The sequence below is a fragment of the Centroberyx gerrardi genome, chromosome 16 (assembly GCF_048128805.1).
Source record: "Centroberyx gerrardi isolate f3 chromosome 16, fCenGer3.hap1.cur.20231027, whole genome shotgun sequence".
NCBI classification, from domain to species: domain Eukaryota; kingdom Metazoa; phylum Chordata; class Actinopteri; order Beryciformes; family Berycidae; genus Centroberyx; species Centroberyx gerrardi.
Genome location: NC_136012.1, coordinates 20,969,077 through 20,987,528, shown reverse-complemented (window position 1 = coordinate 20,987,528; position 18,452 = coordinate 20,969,077). Strand labels below are relative to the sequence as shown.

General features: G+C 43.1%; 4 protein-coding genes across 4 annotated transcripts; 3 read left to right on the top strand and 1 right to left on the bottom strand.

Annotated features, from left to right (window-relative positions):
* The first annotated feature begins 1,198 nt into the window (after positions 1-1,198).
* and4 (actinodin4) lies at positions 1,199-3,311 on the top strand. Its single transcript, XM_071900329.2, has 4 exons — positions 1,199-1,253; positions 1,349-1,393; positions 1,553-1,698; positions 2,484-3,311. The coding sequence occupies exons 1-4, from the start codon at positions 1,199-1,201 to the stop codon at positions 3,309-3,311; spliced, it is 1,074 nt and encodes a 357-aa protein (XP_071756430.2).
* A 933-nt stretch (positions 3,312-4,244) lies between these two features.
* cops6 (COP9 signalosome subunit 6) lies at positions 4,245-10,395 on the bottom strand. The gene is made up of 10 exons (XM_078289155.1): positions 10,334-10,395; positions 9,724-9,845; positions 9,137-9,268; positions 8,794-8,882; positions 8,079-8,141; positions 7,933-7,980; positions 7,501-7,615; positions 5,969-6,061; positions 5,614-5,714; positions 4,245-4,762 (listed from the first exon to the last, which is right to left on the bottom strand). The coding sequence occupies exons 1-10, from the start codon at positions 10,378-10,380 to the stop codon at positions 4,622-4,624; spliced, it is 951 nt and encodes a 316-aa protein (XP_078145281.1). The 5' UTR covers positions 10,381-10,395; the 3' UTR covers positions 4,245-4,621.
* Positions 10,396-10,606: 211 nt separating this feature from the next.
* On the top strand, positions 10,607-13,253 carry LOC139912535 (F-box/LRR-repeat protein 12). Its single transcript, XM_071900365.2, has 3 exons — positions 10,607-10,831; positions 10,958-11,033; positions 11,469-13,253. Exons 1-3 carry the CDS (start codon positions 10,731-10,733, stop codon positions 12,516-12,518), a joined length of 1,227 nt encoding a protein of 408 aa, XP_071756466.2. The 5' UTR covers positions 10,607-10,730; the 3' UTR covers positions 12,519-13,253.
* A 635-nt stretch (positions 13,254-13,888) lies between these two features.
* Positions 13,889-18,300, top strand: aurkb (aurora kinase B). The gene is made up of 9 exons (XM_071900316.2): positions 13,889-13,961; positions 14,474-14,512; positions 14,790-14,874; positions 14,960-15,005; positions 15,239-15,427; positions 15,986-16,124; positions 16,370-16,518; positions 16,768-16,942; positions 17,670-18,300. The coding sequence occupies exons 1-9, from the start codon at positions 13,953-13,955 to the stop codon at positions 17,841-17,843; spliced, it is 1,005 nt and encodes a 334-aa protein (XP_071756417.1). The 5' UTR covers positions 13,889-13,952; the 3' UTR covers positions 17,844-18,300.
* The last annotated feature ends 152 nt before the right edge of the window (positions 18,301-18,452 follow it).

The following is an 18,452-nucleotide window of genomic DNA, read 5'->3' as shown; positions in this document are numbered from 1 at the left end:
GGAATCCAATATTTAGTATGGGGGGGAATTTAAATGACTCGTCCAGGTGAATGGGAATTCTTCACTCATTTTTAACGCTTGCCACTTTTATAGTGAACATGCCAAGGCAAAAAGGCTGCTCCATGTCTGTTTAGTACTTCAGCAGGCAGCGCACCGCCTCCTGCTCACAGAACTATGTTAGAAAAGCAGGTGTTCATGGGTAAAAATTAATAACCACCCTTTTTTACCAGACAGTGTTTTTAGAACTTTGATATCTAAAAAATCCATGATTAATGGAAGTTCGGGGTGGTGAGGCTGGTGTCCACATTTTTCCTTTTTTTGGCGGAGATATTGTGTTAGTAGGCAGCATTTTCCCCAGGGATGCAGCTCTGCTCCCTGTCCCAGCAGGTGATGCTTTCCTTCCAGACTTAATGGGGAGTTTCCATTTGAAGTCTGCGCTCTTTATGGCTTTGCTGCTCAAGTCCAGGGGCTTTTATTCTTAATTGGCGCCAGAAGCCCCATATTAAAAGGTATTAAAAGAGAGGAGGGGCCGAAGAGTATAGTCTCAGGTTTTGTGAAATTCTATTGGACGGGAGGTCATGTGTCAGGGTGAGTGACACACAGACCTGTATTTAACCCACCTGACTCCCTGTGTAGACTGAAGACAGCATCCTATGACCAGGTGAGTAAAGCATGATGTTATTGTGGGTTTTGTGATTCAGCATTCTAGGCTAGGAACAAAGCATTTTTTCAGTTACATGGTTGAAGTTTATCTCTTTGTTTTTGGTTTTTGGTAGTGATCAGTTTATGTATTCAGGACCAAAGTAGAAATCTAGGTTTACCTGGAGACTGTGTTGTCCTTTACAAATAGATTGTACACATCTGCAGGCTCTTGATCAAGTTGAATGTCTTAAATTCAACACTTTGTAAACTATTAATCTGATTAAACTGGTTTGCAAAGCTGATATTAATATCCATTTTGTGGGGAAAATACCTTAAATACGTCAGTGGACATCTAAATACAGATGAATACAGTATTTTTTAAAGGATAAATAGGTAATTTCTTGGTTGAAAAAAAAAATAGATAACACCTTTACACACTGGATTGTTTTAATTATCAGTTATCAATCATTTTGTTGACTTGGTGGCACTTTTATTCAAATGATGGACATCTAATTTTGCCGTGAAACACTTCCCATCTGGATTGCAGGGGGTCAAGATGATTTCTACCTTATGGTTGGCGGGGGCAGTATGCTGTCTGACGCTGGTCCCAGGTCAGTTCTGACTCTTAGTTGTACAATTTGAAAAGTCAAAATCATAGAAATCAAAGACATGATCCCACATCACATGATTTGTCTCCTTTTTACAGGTCTGCTGGAGGCCAAGTCGCTGCTGAATACCATCAAGCAGGAAGGTATCGTTTAACACTGCTCATAGAAACCTTATCTCTCCTATCCAGCCTTTAAAAAGATACTTATCAAGAGACACACAGTCTTTTATGTTGCTCTCTTTCTGTATGGCTGCCACAATCCTGAACTCAGTCTCTTCTTTTGAACAGAGATGGTTCCTCTAGGTGCTGTTGGTATCGGCTCAGCGAAAGCAAATGACTTCCTGACTCACTCCAGACCGAAGCGCAATGTGGAGCCCAGGTGGTACAGAGGGAGCCCAGACTTCCAGTCTTACTACCGCTACTACAGCAGCATCGGACACACTGAGGGGGTGAGAGAGAGAGAGAGAGAGAGTGAGAGAGAGAGAGAGAGAGAGAGCGAGAGAGAGCTGTATTTTGGTTTCATCGATACAAGTCAAAACTTTGCTGTTAAACTATGATGCCTGGCGGATGCTTTTATGCACATCACAGTGACCCCAGTGAAAGTCAAAGCCCTTTTTCTGCTGGAAAACTGAGATATTGGTTGTAAGATTGAAAGCCTCCAGTGAGCAAAAAAAAAAAAAAGCTGTGTATTGAGCTGTATACACAAAGTCCAAGGCTCTCTAAATCCAGTAAGGAGAAAAGAGACTAAAAATCTGAAATTTAAAAAGCCTCTTATTGGTTTATAGGTTTACAGGAATCAATTCTGAGATACTAGCTCTAAGATTGAAAACCTCCAGTGAGAAAAAAAAACCCACTCAATACAATAAAAGGCTTTTTACATTTCATTTATTTTTAGTCTCTTCTCTCCTTACTGGATTTAGAGAGCCTTGGACTTTGTGTATACAGCTCAAGAGTTTATTTTTCTCACTGGAGGTTTTCAGTCTCACAGCTATTACCTCAGATTTCTATAGATTTGATCCCAATGAGCAGCTATAAACTCAAGAACTTCACTACTTTTTCTTAATCCACAAGAGCAGCAAATGTTACTATCTGCCTGCCCTTTCCCTGGTAGTACAAGTGCCATGATGAATATTAACAAAGGCCTCTGTGGATTTGCCAGCCTGTTGGGTTTTTGTTTTTCTCCCCTTTGACCTCACTGTCTTTATTTGTCCTCTCTCTCTTCCCCTCCTCTCAGCTGTATGAGATAGACAAGCTGCGGATGCTGTACCAGCAGATGCGGTACCTGGAGAACGCCTATGGGCCCAACGCCTCGCACTTCCAGAACAAGCTGGGAGTGCCTCTCATCATGTGCGACCCAGCCACAGACAAGAAGTGCAAGCTCCCCCCTCCTCCCCCTCCGATGAAAGGGGCCCCGAAGCCCACCGAGCCCCCAGCGACCCCCCCTCCTGCTCCTCCCGCTCCCCCGGCCATCTCCCAGGCCGATGTGCTCTACCTGTGCAACGCCAAGGACCCGCTCTGCAAGCCGCACATCGTCTACCTCCCCGCCGGCGCCGTGCCCGTGCTGTGCGACCCCCGCTACCACCCCCACTGCACGCCCCAGAAGGCCCCCGCCCCGGTGGCTCTGCCCCAGCTCCCTCCTCCTCCTCCTCCTCCTCCTCCACCGATGAAGGCCGCCCCGCCTCCTCCTCCTCCTCCGCCTCCACCGGTCCTCGTTAAAAAGTCCCCCCTCCCGGTCCCCATCCGCACCTTCAAGGGCATGGAGTACGACTGCGACCCCTACTGGGACCCCGACTGCCTGATCGACCACCCGCCCAGGCCCATCAAGGGGAAGGTGGCTCTCCCCCCGCCCCCGCCCCCCCCTCCCATGGTGGAGGAGGAGGAAGAGGAGAAGGAGCCCGTGGAGGAGCTGGCGCCCCCCGCACCCGTCGTGAAGAAAGTGGCCCTGTACCCCTACCCCTACTACTACCCCATGCCCTACGACCCCAGGGATGACTTGTACGACCCGTCCCGCTTCCAGTACCCCCAGCCCGCTGCTGACGAGCCTGCAGAGGACAGTGAGTAGGACAGCCAAGGATGGGACGGCTGTTTTGTTTCTCTCTTTAATGAAAGACTTTGGGTTTTTTAACTGCAGATACTGATTGAAAACATCTAAGTTGCACCTTTCCATATTTTGGAGATTTCAACTATGTAGCTTTCTTTTAAATGTGCTGTTGTCACAAGCAGGTATTCTGACATTTCATGTAAATTACCTACACTAAAGCATTTATATGCTGCAATGTTCATATACAATTTATTACATTGACAATTGTAAATGTAGTATTTTACCATCATCGTCATAGTATCCAGTGTACTTTTCATTCAGCATGTAAAAAAAGCAGTTTTGTCAACACAAGCGTGTAATTTTGACTGATGAGGAAAATAAAATGTCAAAAAACTGTTTGTTTTATCGTCAATGAATGAACACTATTTTCACTATTAAGCTTGAATAAACTTCTGAGAAAGCAGAGGTGTGAGACAGTCCCACAGAAAGGAACAGTTGGCTCCTCCTTTAATGCCACATGGCAGGTAAACGCAGACTAGTAAAGAAGAAGTGCCAACTCGCAGGCTGGGGGAGTCATTATGTCTACTTCCACTGTGTATTTAATACCCATATAAATGCTGACTCCTGTTAGACCTGAGACTCTAAACTCCATAACTCGCCTTGCCCTCCCCCCCTTTTCCTGCTACATACGCCAGTCTATACCTCCAAAGGCAATGAACAGCAGGAACACAACTTCAAAAGGCGAGTTAACTGCAAACACACTCAGCCTTTTACACAATAAACCTGCAACTACACCGACTTCCACGTAGCTCATTTAAAGATGCAGCTCTAAACTTTTATGTTGCATATAGTCACTTAACGATAATCAAATGCTGTATTTTGTCTATTCGACTATCAGTCTTTTACACTTTATTCATTTAGGCTTTGGGAAAAAAGAAGATTTCAAGTCCCACGAAAAATCAGCAGATCATTTATTACATACAGAAACATGAAACAACAACAAAACAAAAAGGGGGGTAAAATAACATAACGGTTCATGTACATTGGATTCATCGATGTGCATACCCAAGATAAGTGTGTGTCAACTTGAGTGATTTTGTACACAGCTCTCTCTCCGTTCACATTACGGGCCGACTGGTGTAATGAAGTGCTTTTAAGATACACCCGGCTGAAAATGGTCAACTGATTTGAAAAGCTACTGTCTGTCTGTTTGTACGCAGGATCAAGAATTTATGTCTGAGCTAAACCCGAAAAAAAAAAAAAAAAAAAAGACAAGCAAAGAAAACATTTGCAGTGCTTGTGACCTCCGTCTCCTTCGGCCAACTGCCAACTCAAAAGAACAGTCCTCTCATCCTGCGGCCGATGCCCTGCCTGTCGTACAGGACATTGAACTTGTTGATGAACTGGTTCATGCTGTTGCAGGTCTTGGTGATGGTGCCTAAGTAGGCCATGAGGCCCACGTCGTTACATTGCTGCAGGGAAACAGGAAGCAAAATTACAGAAAGCACTCGTTCGGTAACACGACGACGAGTGAATCCGTCTGAGATCACCTAAAAATAGTTCATGAGCATTTAGTGATTTACATTTCTAATCTGAAGTTTTCTAATCTAAAGTTATCTCAATATAAAGTTATCTCTGCATAGAGGTGGTACCATCTTATGTTGACAATGTATTTTTGTGTGTATATTTTATATCTGTTTTTAACAAAAGCCCATCTAGGGACAAACGCTGCAAATTAGCATATGCTATAAATGTTATATGTGACATCAGACTATTGACTATGTGACTATGTATCTGTCCCTATTCAAATAAACATTGAATAAATGAATGAGCCATCAGCCATACATAGGGCTGGGCGATATGGCTGAAATCAATATCACAAAAATCATACAGATTTTCCCCAAATATCCATATATATATATATATATATATATATATATATGTTTATATATATTTTTTTTATATCACGATATGGCTCATTAATGCAAAATCATGTTAAGTAATCAAATTAATGTTCATCCCACTGAACTGAATGGCAGTTAGGGTGTGATGTCAAAGAAAACAGAAATTTTTCAATAATATTCCTACCACACCTCATTTTGTCAGAGTTTTAAAATAAAATTTGCTCGTTATCATCAATGTAGACAGCAGAATTGTCATGATATCCCAAAAAAAAATCACCAGATAACCACAATATGATTCCACTGAAAGACGATAAACGATAATATTGAATTGTTGCCTAGCCCCAGCCATACATCATACTTTCCATCATCTGTCTAGGGTTTCGATTTTTGTCATGTCTAAAAGAAGCGAGAGCGCTCACATCGTAGAAGTCGGTCTTGAATTTTATGGTGCTGAGGACCGGCAGTCTGTGGCAGAGCGCGTTGGCTTCTCTAAGTATCTCGTGGTTGAACGGCACCTCTCCTGCGATACGTGAAGTCCGACACAAAGGAGGAAAAACAAAATGAGTACAACACAGAAAACAGAAGGGTGAGGTAAGTTAACGCCGTCCAGACAATATCATCCCAAACAGGGGTATGCTATTACAGAGGTGTGTTTGAGGGGCCTCCCTTAATGGCGTCAGTGAGGAGGGGAAACAACATCTAATTTGCGAACATCTGTTTTCCAGACTTATTTTCACATTCTTGCTCTCACTTCCCCCGCCAGTCGCCGCTCACCTGCTTCCACCGCTTTGACGTATTCCAGGATGATCTTCACCCTGCTGTGGAGCATCTTTATCGCGCTGTGCTGGGCTATAAGGTGTTCGGCCACTAAGAGAGAGACAGGCAGAAAGTATCCCAGTTAAGCTCAATGATCGATTTACATGGAATAAGAGAGCCTGTAATCTGCCTCAACATTAGAGATGGGAGAGGAGCGCTTTCTCTACTTTCTCTACTTTCTCTACTCTACTTCACACACCCAATTAAGAACCTTCGATCATTTTCCTCTCATCGATTTTAACTTTGGGCATCTCAGTTGGTCTAGGCCTAATTAATGTCTTGATAGGCGAAGGGACTGAAGTTGAGCCAAGGACAGAGGCAAAAAATTTCCTTGAGTATCTGTTGATGAAAAACCAAACCTCTCCCACCATAAAATTCTAAAAGAATCACAAAAAGTAAAGGGATATATCCTTTAGGACTGGACTAGTTTTATCGGACACAATTTTCACAGTGTAAATAACCAGAGGTAAGAGAGGCGGGAACCTTTACTGACATGAGAGCATGCAGTCTGTCTGGGTTGCTGACATGGCAGATTCAGCCAGGAGTAAAATCAGAAATCCTACTACTATCATTACATTGCCATAATCCCATCCAAATAGGGCTTTACACACATTTACAATCTAAACACCCTTTCGGACAGGATCAGAATAACAAGGGAAATAAAATATTAGCCCTACTCCTCTGTTATTTTACACATGGCTCCAGATGTTTTTTTTAGCCAATCCCAAATTACAGACTGTCACAGACAAAAACAAAACTGCGTGTTTCTTGGTAATCAGGAAGTAGGGCGACTAACACAGAAATCATCTGCAAATGATTTGAACCACAGCGGCGTCTCAATGGACAGGACTAGAATTATCAGGCCACCACTGAGTGAGCTGAGAAACAGTAGATAAAGGAGCCCAAATTAATACTGGAGCTGAGGGGGAAAATCACCGACATGGTAACACCGGATGGGATTAACGTTAACGAGTAGCTCAAGTGATAATTACATTTATCCTAAATACCCTGGAGAAACCCGTCCCTTCTGAATAGGGCTTAAGGAAGTCCCGTATTCAAGACAAAATGGCCCATTGTGGTCCAAAGCCTATCTGCTGTTGTCCTGAGACTGATGGACTGCTGCACGCCCCAGTCCATCTCTTTAATCTTTAATGCTGAGTGGAAAGCATCTTCATATCCCACTCATAAATACAAATAAACAAAATACTCAGAACTTTACTACTGAAACTGAGCTAATGGCGACTCCAAAAAACAGTAAACATGCTTTAGTATCCTAACTAATACTGCTCTATCCTAGCAAGTCTCATTAGGTTTTCTCATAATTGAAGTAAGAGCTTTTCCAGGTTATTGTAAACTGAATGACATTTATATGAGCAAACTTAAAAACAGAATACCTGAGGGCTAATGGCTTATTGCTAACAGCTTATTTGGGTTGCATGTGAACTCATTCACCCTTCAACCCTAAGAACAGCAGCGACAGCCTCTCTTACCTGTTGAGTTTTCTCCTGTGCCGGTGGCCGTCATTCGAGCTACGTGGTCAACGCCAATCCTCTCTGCCTCTTCTGTGGCCAGAGTGTACGTCAGCTCAGCAAACAACATGGTAGCCTAGGATAAAACAAATCACGTTAGATTAGATGAAAATTTAATGATACCCGTTGGGAAATTGGATCACTGCAGCAGCAAAGGATAGAGATAAGAATACAAAATAATTACAACAAAAATAATGTATTGAAGATAAAGATATAGCGTCTTTGTCTTGCTAAAACACGACTCCTGCTGGTTTGAGAGAGTTGCTGCTATGTTGACTATTGAGATTAACAGATTAGCAGATGTTTGCAGTTTAAAGTTCTACCAATTTACACCAAATCAGGGTCTTCAAAGCTTACTGGCATATGTGTGTGTATGTTCAACAGAAACAGTACCTCGCCATTGATGATGTCGATCACAGATTCATATACGCTAACAGGAAGCTGAAGGAGGAAAGGACACACTGTTTATACCAGCTGTGTGCGAATATATAACCATGTTACACACATGCTCTTGCAATGGAAAAAGCTGCGGGACTCACATCTGTGTGTTTGGTCATTGGGTTGAGCTTGAGGAAGAGAGGGCTCTCAATGATCTCACACACCTGGCAGAGAAGAGGGAAAAGACAGTAAGCAAATGTACTCAATTTGAAATTATCAATTGACTAAACAGACTACGAGTTGATTTGACTCCCACTACCCACAACAAATAAAACTCAAATATATCCACTTTCAATGACATTAAAGGATAACGCTGGTGTTTTTTAATGCATTTCTTACCGATGAAATATGCTGCCCAGAGCAACGGCATGGCTCTTTGACGTGTTTTTAATCGTTTTTTTAATACAACAGAGTTCTATGGCTGCTGGGACATGGCTTCATCAAATCCTATGAAAATCTGTTATTTTCATAGGATTTGTTGACGGTAAGAAATGCATTAAAAAACACCAGCGTTATCCTTTAAAGCTGCCGAAGGTAGGTTTTAGAAGCTGACGTTTTGTTTGAATTCAGCAAAAGAAATCTGCATGTTGAGTGATCAGAATCTCTGCAATATCGATAACGCCGTTGCACTGCTATTGGCTTTCAAAGAAAATCTGACCAGTTGGAGGAAACTCTGGAGGAGGAGGGCTTTGCTTAGCTGCGCGCCGACTGCCACTGGCTGGGTGGGTGGTGGAGCGAGGGGAGAGGGGGGTTAAGGGCGTTCATCTGCCTGCTTTTCTTCAAAAATGACCTACCGTGGCTTTAACCTTTGCCTACCTGCTTGTGAATGTGGATATCTGATTGGTCGGGGGGGCCGCCTGTGGTGTACCAGCCCAAGAACTCCATTTCTTTAAAGACCTGTTTAACTGAGAGACAAGAGGGAATATTACAACTACAACATCCTAAAACAAGGATCTGTTTCAGCAACCACCTTACACTTTACTACCTAAGAAAATTGGAACTTATGGATATTCATTTACCATTTACACAGGATCTAATGTCTACTATCCCTTGGTCTATGAAACAAGGGTGAGCGCCTGTGTAGCGATCTGACTTGGATGTTACTTGAAAAGCACTGGGTGGGTGACAGCAGGTGGCACCACACCAACAAACCACTTACATTGTTCCTCCTTGGTATAGTAGTACTCCTTGTCAATATGCGCTCGGTCGTCTACGGTGTGGGACAGCAACTCAAAGGAGTTCATCACCTCGATGTTTCGACCCTCCTGCTTCCCAATCAGGGCTCCAATCACTGAACAGGAGAAGAAAGACCATGAATAATTTCTCGTATGGTTACTGATTCGTTACACTCATTTACAGAACAACTCAACTGAACTGTGTCATGAGATAGGATGAGAAACGTTTATAAGCGGTCTTCGTTGTGTAGACTTGTCATAATAATAGTATGTACTGGGTGGCAGCATCTGGACCGGTGTTGTGTCTTGATGTGAAGCTAGAAAACACTTGGCGGGATTACAAAGAGTGAACATAACATTACCCTGCCCAAAGTTACCTGCCTAGCTGCCTCATAATCAACAGAGATCACTCTTGTTTGTGATCTTATTATCTCAAACTACAAGTGTCCATTTATTCTACAAGGAAGTTGTGAGTTGTCATTCATTGGCAAAACAACAACACAGAAAACGTGTTTCCCCCAGCCAAGGGAAACAAGTTTTTTTAGGGGATACAAACTTTGGCACAACATACCCTGCATTGGTCGGCCCTCCTGCGAGCGGATGCGTATCCAGTGGTCTGATATGTTGAGGATGACGAGGGGATGCAAGGCCACAGAAACGCTCCCGGTGACCCCCGAGGCCATAACACTGGGGCTGGCTACAGTCAGACAGAAGCAGAACTGCATTAGCAAACCGTTATAACATTACATACTAGTTAGGCTTACGCTATAGCAGCAAAAACAAAACACATTTGACGATATGACAAGCTAAACTAGCTGGACGGCGGGGGTCTATCAGTGGTCCTTATTCTGGATTTAGTTGTTGTTAGAACAATGTTTTTCTTAGGTTTTCATATGCCGGTAGACCTCAATTTACGTTACTGATGCAAACTCCAGTGTAATAGCATATTATAGAGGAACACTGACTCAAACAAACTAACGTTAATGATTTTGTTGACAGCTTACAGCATAACGTTACGTTAACTGCTTGTTAACATGTTAGCAAGCTCGCTAACTACTAGGCGTAACACCATACTCCACTTAGCTATGAGCACTAACACCAACAATCTATACTGCACGTTACCATTTGCATGCAAGTTCATTCTAATATCACACAGAAATTATGAAATTACTATGAAACACTCGCCTGCCCCATCCACTTCCATTCCTCCACCATTGCTCGTCGCCATCTTGTCCGATAAACCGCGCAAGCGCACTGGATCGTTATTTACAAGACGCAATTTCAGAGAAAGGACGCAGGGCGGCACTGTTGATGCATTAAAATGTTATCAAATACCCATTTCTGCATATTTATACATCATGAATTTACCAAGTGCTTGTAGATAGCGAGACGGGCATCGATATACACATATTTTCTTGAGCATAGAGAGATTTACCAGAGCATGATATTTGATCCTAAACCTGCTAACTACCGCTAGGTCCTGCTGTCACTCTGGCAATCGTTTCTTCAGGATTCCTGATTCGAACGCAACGTGTGCGTCGGGATATTTAGTCCGTGTTCAAGAGTTTTGTTTACAAAATGGATGAATTCAAAACCTGTAATCTAGACTACTTCCCCGAGAACATTTTAATTGATGTTTTATCATATCTTAGTGTACGAGAGCTCGTCAGAGCTGGAAGGTAAGGGAAATTGAACTTTTACTGGCAATATTTTACTAGTTCTCCGTCGTGTGTAAAGAAAAGTCAGAACCCCCTTTGTTATATGACTCATGTCACATGATTATATATTTAACGATGTTCTTTCAGAGTGTGTAAGAGATGGAGACGTCTTGTTAAAGACCAAAGACTATGGAGACTTGTTGATCTCACTGCATGGAAAGGGGTAAGAATGTGTCTGGTAATGTTTGGTAATGTAGCTTTACTTTTTTTCTTTCCAGAAATAGACTATAGACTCAAGTTGCATATAGTTTTAGACTCAAGTTACATATACTGTTTATTAATTAGGCCTACTTAGTTGACATTATAATAAAATACTAGACATTATATAAACATACTACTGTAATTGCCTGTTGAAATAGATGATATTACAGATTAGTTGTTTCTGTCCAAATATTGACACAAAATCTCTCTCTTCTGCCCCCCCTCTGCCTCTCTCTCTCTCTCTCTCTCTCTCTCTCTGTCTCCTCACTCACACACACACACACACACACACACACACACACACACACACACACACATACATACACACACACACACACACTGGTATGTGTCTACCCCTCAATGGCATGGACTGTGCATGGTGTCCGTTGTGGGTCAGGTGACATCCCGCATACTTTGGGTTCTGCTGCGTCAGTACCTGGGTTGCGGGCTAAGATGCCTGCGGCTGCGTGGTTTGCTGCTCTCTGCCCGAGGAGGCATCTTTCTATCAGAGTCTTGGCTCAAAGCTTTGTCCACCAAGTGCCCACGTCTGCGCAAACTCTATCTACTGCACGCAGACTTGAGAGGCCTGCCCAGCTGCCAGCTCCTGCCCCCAACTTTGCAGGTGCTAGAGTTGCGTGGCTGTGAGCTGCCTCCCGGCTTCTTCAACCAGAGCCTCCCTAGTGAACCTGCTGGTCCTCAAGAGAGGGGAGAGACCACATCAAATGTTGGTGCTCAGCAACAAGGACGGAACCAGGCAGGAAAAGGGCTTGCCTCCCCATCAGGGATTGCTATTGAGAGGTTAGTCCTCAACAATGTGCCCTCTTTCACAGACCAGCACCTGCAGAGTCTCACATCATGGCAGAGGCTCAGTCGACTGGAGCTGCGCGACACCTTTCGTGTGACCGCCAATGGGCTCAGGAGCTCCGCCGCCAAGGACACCGGCTCTGGTGTGGAAGGCCTTTCTAGGCTCAAGTTTCTGGAAATAGGCATCACTGGGCGACAGGGCTACCAGTTGCAGATGGCCTCCTTGGGGCTTGGGGCTGGATGGCTCGGGCTGGAGGAGCTGAGTCTGGGTGGGAAGGAGGTAGGGCCGGGCCTGCTGTGTGCCAGCCGTCTAAAGGACCTTCACCGTCTGTGCCTGTGGGCCTGCACACTCAGCGAGATGCAGATACTGCGGAGCTGCAGGATGCTCCGTGAGCTCCGCCTGCTGGAGTTTTCGGAGGTGTTCTTCCAGCCTCGGCAGTGTCCGCCGGGCGGGGAGGGGGAGGGCGGGGGCGAGGAAGAGCGGGAAGGTGGGGAAGCTGTAGGTGAAGACGGTGACAATGACGACAACAAGAAACTAGATGTGAACGACCCCATTCCAAGTCTGCGTCGCTCGCTGGCTGTCCTGCTGCCGCGCTGCACACTAGTGTTCACCAACTGCTCTGTTCAGATAAATTCAGACTAAATTTACACGCAGCTTCAGATTAATTTGTATTATACTCTTCTAGGTAAAATGGTAACATTTCCTTCTCTTTAGTCTTAACACTTGTGTGACTATATTCTTGCTCTCCAAATTATTGCTCACATTAAAATAAAAGCCTGACACATGCATACAAAAATGCAGTACTGTTTTCAGGATACTCTTTTAAACTCAGTTGTGGCATAAAACAAATGAGAGGAAATGTTGCTGCTAGATTGTGAACCCACAAGCAGATGTGAGCTACAAATGTAGAGCACTGAAGCTTATTGTTGGCAGTGATCCACCTGTGTCCCGTTCCTTCTCCCCTTCTCAACAACTCATCCTGTCACAATACTGTCTGTTATAAGAAGGTGTATGATTTTGGTTTTGGTGTTACAGAAGCACAGCATATGATAATGTCACGTATGTCAACATTCATTCAAGTAATCTGACTTAATCTTTATCAAATACCCATCCCATGTTTTTTTCCTACATGCTTTTTAGAAAAGATAAGAAAAAGTGAATTGTGAATGTCTGTTGTAATGAAAACTGCATTAGATGGTCATTACTTGTTATTTCTGCAATATTCGTAGATGTTTTGAAGGAGGAATAGCATGGAAGATGTGTGCTCTTGACATAAACTGTGTTGCATTTAAAGCACTGGTTAAGAAGGTAGAAATTATCAATGGGAAACGGTCAAAAACCTTTTTTTTCTATTTTGAATAAACCAATCCTAAAGTATCCTGTTGTCTTTGTCTCGTAAGTCGATTGCATTATTCTCTAAAAGCCTACATAGAGATTTCTTGAGTATTTTGGTCCAAAGACTAGAGGTGTGTCAACAAATCCAACTGTTGATCAACAAGTCTGCATATAGCAACTTAGTCATGCCTGCTAGACACTCCCATGGATGTGGACACTCCACCCGTTTGTAATAAGCAGCCACTTGCCCGCACATGCTGCATCTGAATGGGAACGAGTGATAAAATATATTTCAGCATGCGACTGTAATGAATAAGGTGTTGATATGGCTTGATTTTAGTTTATCTTAACCTAAATCTTGTCTATGGTCTGTGTGTTTAGTACTGTAACTGTATTCACTGAAAAAACAAAGAATGGGTTTCAAAGTTTTGTCTTAAATGGTATGGGTCGTCTGATAAAAAGGCATTTTCATAATGCAGCCCAGTTGTAAAATACCATAATTTCCTTGGCAGCCATTCACAGGCTTCGCATGGAGGGTTGACGTCTGACTGACATTAGCATGCACGAATGACACGTTTCCTCTCGAAGGTTTTCTGACCAATGGGAACCTTCTGTGTGGAGCGTAGCGACCAATCGCGAACGTCAAGAGTGGCTTTTTGAAAACGTTGGCGGCCGGGGAAGTTCAAAATAGAACGACTGTGCATATCCCAGTAGCAAGGCCATACTGGACGTTTCTTCACTATGATGCAGGTAACGTTTATCATTTTTACTTGGTTAAAAGCGAAATAACAATGTCCGACAGCTGAGGCTTTCTCGCGATTTCAGTGAGCGTCAAGTAACTTGCTAATGTTGACACCTTTTTAGCTAACTTTAGGCTAGCTAACGCTAGATCAGCAGTGCTAACGTAACGTAACGATAGCTTTGCACAATTTTGCATAGCAGCGTTAGCTTGTGAATGCGTCAAAAAAGAATATCAGTCCCACGTTACAACGAAACATCAATATATACAGGTATCAAATATGGCAAACGTTAGCTAACCCAAACTACCCAGCACAGATGCAATAACATTATTTAGCTATAGGTAGTTGCTGTAGGTTGTTAGTAGCTCAACATCCTGCTGCTACATGCTGTGCGTACCTTTTGTCATTTTCTAAATTAGCAGCAGTCGGCTTGAAAATAATGACAAGTCTGTTTTATGACAAGAAATATAACGTTACGCTAAAATATAAGTTTATGCGAGATGTGTCTTATTTTCTTTACAGAATAAGGAAAATCAAGAACCCAGAGGGTTTCAAAGACCAGTAAGTTTTAATAAGTGTAATGAGATTTATAACTTATCTTACTGTGTTTAACTATCATCTCATCTTTTGCAAGAAAACGTATGTATTTGACAAGAAGATGCCATCATCATATTAAGAAGTTAAAGTAACTTTTAACTATTTGTCACTTTGTATCTGAGTCACGGTGTTAGCCGCCTTTATGAAACCGGTAGTGCCAAGAGTGACATAGACGATTGAAGTTGCTTACCAACTAGTTACTAACTACTGCTTTTTTGGTGTGTGTCTTCTCCTAAATCAGTTCACACCCCTTAGCACGATTGCAGGCCCACAGCGTGTCCAAGTGAACCCACGTCCTGCCACCACAGACAGAAATGCAGTCACAGGTACCTCCGCCTCTCCTCATAAACAGACATTACATATACACAACTGGAAAATGTGCCTTTTTTTTGACTGTATCATCATTTTTAGGCCCTGGGAGAGAGTGTGTCGCCTCATCCTCCACTTCACCCCCAAAGTGAGTATATTCCCATGCACACCTCTCCACACTGTTTGAGTCAGTCTCCTAACACTGCTTTTTTGGACTTATCTAAAAATGGGCACAAAATTCAGACAAGCATTGTGGTTCTGGGGACTGGTAGTCAGCCACGTTTGTTTATCACATTCTTTCAAACTGCTAAGTGGTAAGTTGCTACACGTTACAAATATTTAACACCAGAATATTTGTATCCATCCTTCACTTTTCATCAGGAAATTCACTATCAATGACTTTGACATTGGTCGACCGCTGGGGAAGGGCAAATTCGGCAATGTCTACCTTGCAAGGCTGAAGAAAGTGGAAGCCATTGTGGCTCTGAAGGTGCTGTTCAAGTCACAGATGGAGAAAGAGGGTGTAGAGCATCAGCTGAGAAGGGAGATCGAGATTCAGGCCCATCTCAGGTTAGTATCTTGAAAAAGATTCTTGTTGTCTATTGTATGTTGATGTTGAGCTAATTTGTTGCCCAAACAAATTCTACATTTATTAAGTAATTCTGATGATTCAGAACTGAATTTCAGCTTGTGTCTTTGTATTACTGAAGCAGTAAGTGCTTTTTTTTTATGCTAACCTCTCCAATGACTGTCATGGATATCTTACAGGCAAATGATATGCAATAAAATGGTCATGTTTTCTTTGGTGTGATTCTGTCAGTTTTTAATTATGTTTAGTTGTGTGTTGAGTTTGCTTTCCACAAGAGGGCTAACCAGGGTTTTTATGGTGCTACATGTCCCCCAAAACATTTTCTGTGATTGTTTTTGCCTCTGTTTTTAAACACAGATGATTTATCAGGTGGACTACAGATTCATACAGCTCACTCAAATTGGGATTTTGATCTCGTGTCATAAACACGTTGACTTGACTGTTGTAACCCTTGTCACGTTCCTCTTGCCTTGTTTCAGAAACATGACTACTGATTGTATAAAGTCCAGGCTGACAAAAAATGTAATTGCTCTCCTCAGACACCCCAACATCCTGCGCTTCTACAATTACTTCCATGACCGCACGCGGGTTTTCCTGGTGCTTGAGTTCGCCCCTCGGGGTGAAATGTATAAGGAGCTGCAGAAATACGGGAGATTCGATGAACAACGCACTGCCACAGTAAGAGTCAATGTTGCTTTCAAAGGGCAGAGTTTTGAATTTGTTGAATCTACTTTGTTCATTGTGGGACAGTAGGTTACGAGTCTTCACGTTATCCTGTATTTGAATGGCAGTTTAGGCAGAAGGCTTTAGTTGTCGTTCGAGGATGTTGGGCTGATTGGTGTGAATGAATATGATTATGGTTACTTTGGATTACTTTTAGCATTTGGTGATGTGATCTAACTCTAGCCTTTTAAAATTTTCAGTACATGGAGGAGTTGTCTGATGCGCTGATGTACTGCCATGAGAAGAAAGTGATTCATCGTGACATCAAGCCAGAGAATCTACTCCTCGGCTATCGTGGAGAGCTGAAAATTGCCGACTTTGGCTGGTCGGTCCATGCACCGTCTCTGAGGTGAGGGAACCACAGTCATAACCATCTTACTGAATAATGACAATATGATATATTATTGGGAAATGCCCTCTTAATTACAAGTGATTGTTTTTTTTTTCCTTTTTGGTAGAATTTTGCTGGTTAAATGTTAATGTCCGGTATCGTCCCATAATATCAACACACCAATATATCTGTTAGATCCTGCTCTCTCCTGCTATATCCTGTCACATAAGTCTACATTCAACTTTTAAACGTTTTAAACCCCTGTAGGCGTCGTACAATGTGCGGGACACTGGACTACCTGCCCCCAGAGATGATTGAGGGGCACACCCACGACGAGAAGGTGGATCTGTGGTGCATCGGGGTCCTCTGCTACGAATGTTTGGTCGGCAACCCGCCTTTCGAAACAGCCAGCCACTCAGAAACATACAAAAGAATTACAAAGGTTAGGATCTGTCTGATTTTTGCTTTGGGAGTCCAGTGCACACAATTTGAGAAATGTTGCGCTTATGCAAATGGTGGTTTGGATTAGGCTGTCATGCAGTAACAACATGCAACAGGGCAGTTTCAGCCAACCAACTGGATTGGTTGGCTGAAAAAAATGTTGACCCAAAATGTTGTTAATTGCCATAAAGCATGGCTAGCTTTGTGCTTCTGTCAGAGATGGAACTGGTTGACATGCTAATTCTTGTGGTAAACGAGGCTAGTTCACTCTATCTTGCTCTCTGCTGTTGTGTTTTTTTCCCCCTCATACCTATTGCATCTTCGTACCAAAATCACAGTAAAGAATGCCCTCTCAGGTACTGTTGCTGTACCATGCATTATTCATTCAGTTCTGTACCTTCCTCTGCCTTGCCTTTATTTCCTGGGGAGACTTGGGTGCCTAGTATCCTGAACTAGACCTCAATTTGCATCATGTCTGCCTCTCTGTCCCCTTTTCTCTTTTTGTTCAGCTCCTCTGGGCTGCACAGGGTGCCTCGCCTGCTGTGGCATCCTGTGGATCCCTCCCTACTGTCGTATTGTTATTGTCCTTGTACTAATTATCAAAAACTAAACCATCATGAAATATGCTTAAATCAGTTGAAATCTTAATCAGTAAAATCATAATTGGATCTACTGCAACAGAGACATGGTTGTAATTAAATGAACAAATGCCCTTTTGCTTCTACCAGGTGGATTTGCAGTTCCCCAAGATCGTCACAGACGGCCCGCGGGACCTGATCTCCAAGCTGCTCCGCCACAGCCCGCTCAACCGCCTCCCACTACAGAGTGTCATTGACCACCCATGGGTGCGCGCCAACTCCCGCCGGGTCTTACCCCCCGTCTACGCTACCAAGAAGCCCTGAACCCACCCAGGCTGTTAGCCAGCCTGCTTTCCACCTGAAGATGCTCCTTTTACCCGTCACTCAGGAGAGACTCGTGGCCAGTGTTTCTCCTCTTCACTGCCCTGGGTTTCACACTGCCATTATTCTGGCACATTTTGTAAACGATGGGTAGAAACTCTACCCACTTGTTTTATACTGTACAGTTTGCTGTCTTTATCTATGTTTAGTGGTCTTTTTCTATGTCTAGTGGGATCTGCAGTTGTTTTTATGGTCAGTTCTTGTCTGCAACGTTTTAAAATGGACATGACGGCTCTGCTTTGGATTTCTTGATCTGACGGTGCTGACACCAAAGTACTACTGCTAGACTGCCTCAAACTGAGTGTCTTCTCAAATAGTTCAAGATAAGGTGCTTAGAGTTTTTAGGGGGTGGAGTTGGGTTTTTTTTCCCCTCACTTTATACTTTTTAAATTTCTAATAAATATCCAAATGTTCTAAAGGCTTGTTGTGGAAGTTAAATAGAATAATGTGCTCTACAAAGTTTGCTGAAAACCAGGTAGTTGCCAGAATGAAGCAAAACACCAACATAAAAGGTTTTAATAGTTGCGTTGGGGCAACACAAGCTGCCAGAAT

Bases quoted from the DNA above. Each gene is read 5' to 3' on its own strand.
- and4 (XM_071900329.2), top strand. From the start codon at position 1,199: ATGATTTCTACCTTATGGTTGGCGGGGGCAGTATGCTGTCTGACGCTG. The intron at 1,254-1,348 runs GTCAGTTCTGAC...TCCTTTTTACAG, and splicing joins CTGTCTGACGCTGGTCCCAG to GTCTGCTGGAGGCCAAGTCG. The intron at 1,699-2,483 runs GTGAGAGAGAGA...CCCTCCTCTCAG, and splicing joins GCATCGGACACACTGAGGGG to CTGTATGAGATAGACAAGCT.
- cops6 (XM_078289155.1), bottom strand. From the start codon at position 10,380: ATGGCGACGAGCAATGGTGGAGGAATGGAAGTGGATGGGGCAGGCGA. The intron at 8,883-9,136 runs GTAAGTGGTTTG...CTTGTCTCTCAG, and splicing joins CTATACCAAGGAGGAACAAT to TTAAACAGGTCTTTAAAGAA. The intron at 8,142-8,793 runs GTAGGCAAAGGT...CTTCTCTGCCAG, and splicing joins ATATCCACATTCACAAGCAG to GTGTGTGAGATCATTGAGAG.
- LOC139912535 (XM_071900365.2), top strand. From the start codon at position 10,731: ATGGATGAATTCAAAACCTGTAATCTAGACTACTTCCCCGAGAACATT. The intron at 10,832-10,957 runs GTAAGGGAAATT...ATGTTCTTTCAG, and splicing joins GAGCTCGTCAGAGCTGGAAG to AGTGTGTAAGAGATGGAGAC. The intron at 11,034-11,468 runs GTAAGAATGTGT...GTTGTGGGTCAG, and splicing joins ATCTCACTGCATGGAAAGGG to GTGACATCCCGCATACTTTG.
- aurkb (XM_071900316.2), top strand. The intron at 14,875-14,959 runs GTACCTCCGCCT...CATCATTTTTAG, and splicing joins AGACAGAAATGCAGTCACAG to GCCCTGGGAGAGAGTGTGTC. The intron at 16,943-17,669 runs GTTAGGATCTGT...TGCTTCTACCAG, and splicing joins CATACAAAAGAATTACAAAG to GTGGATTTGCAGTTCCCCAA.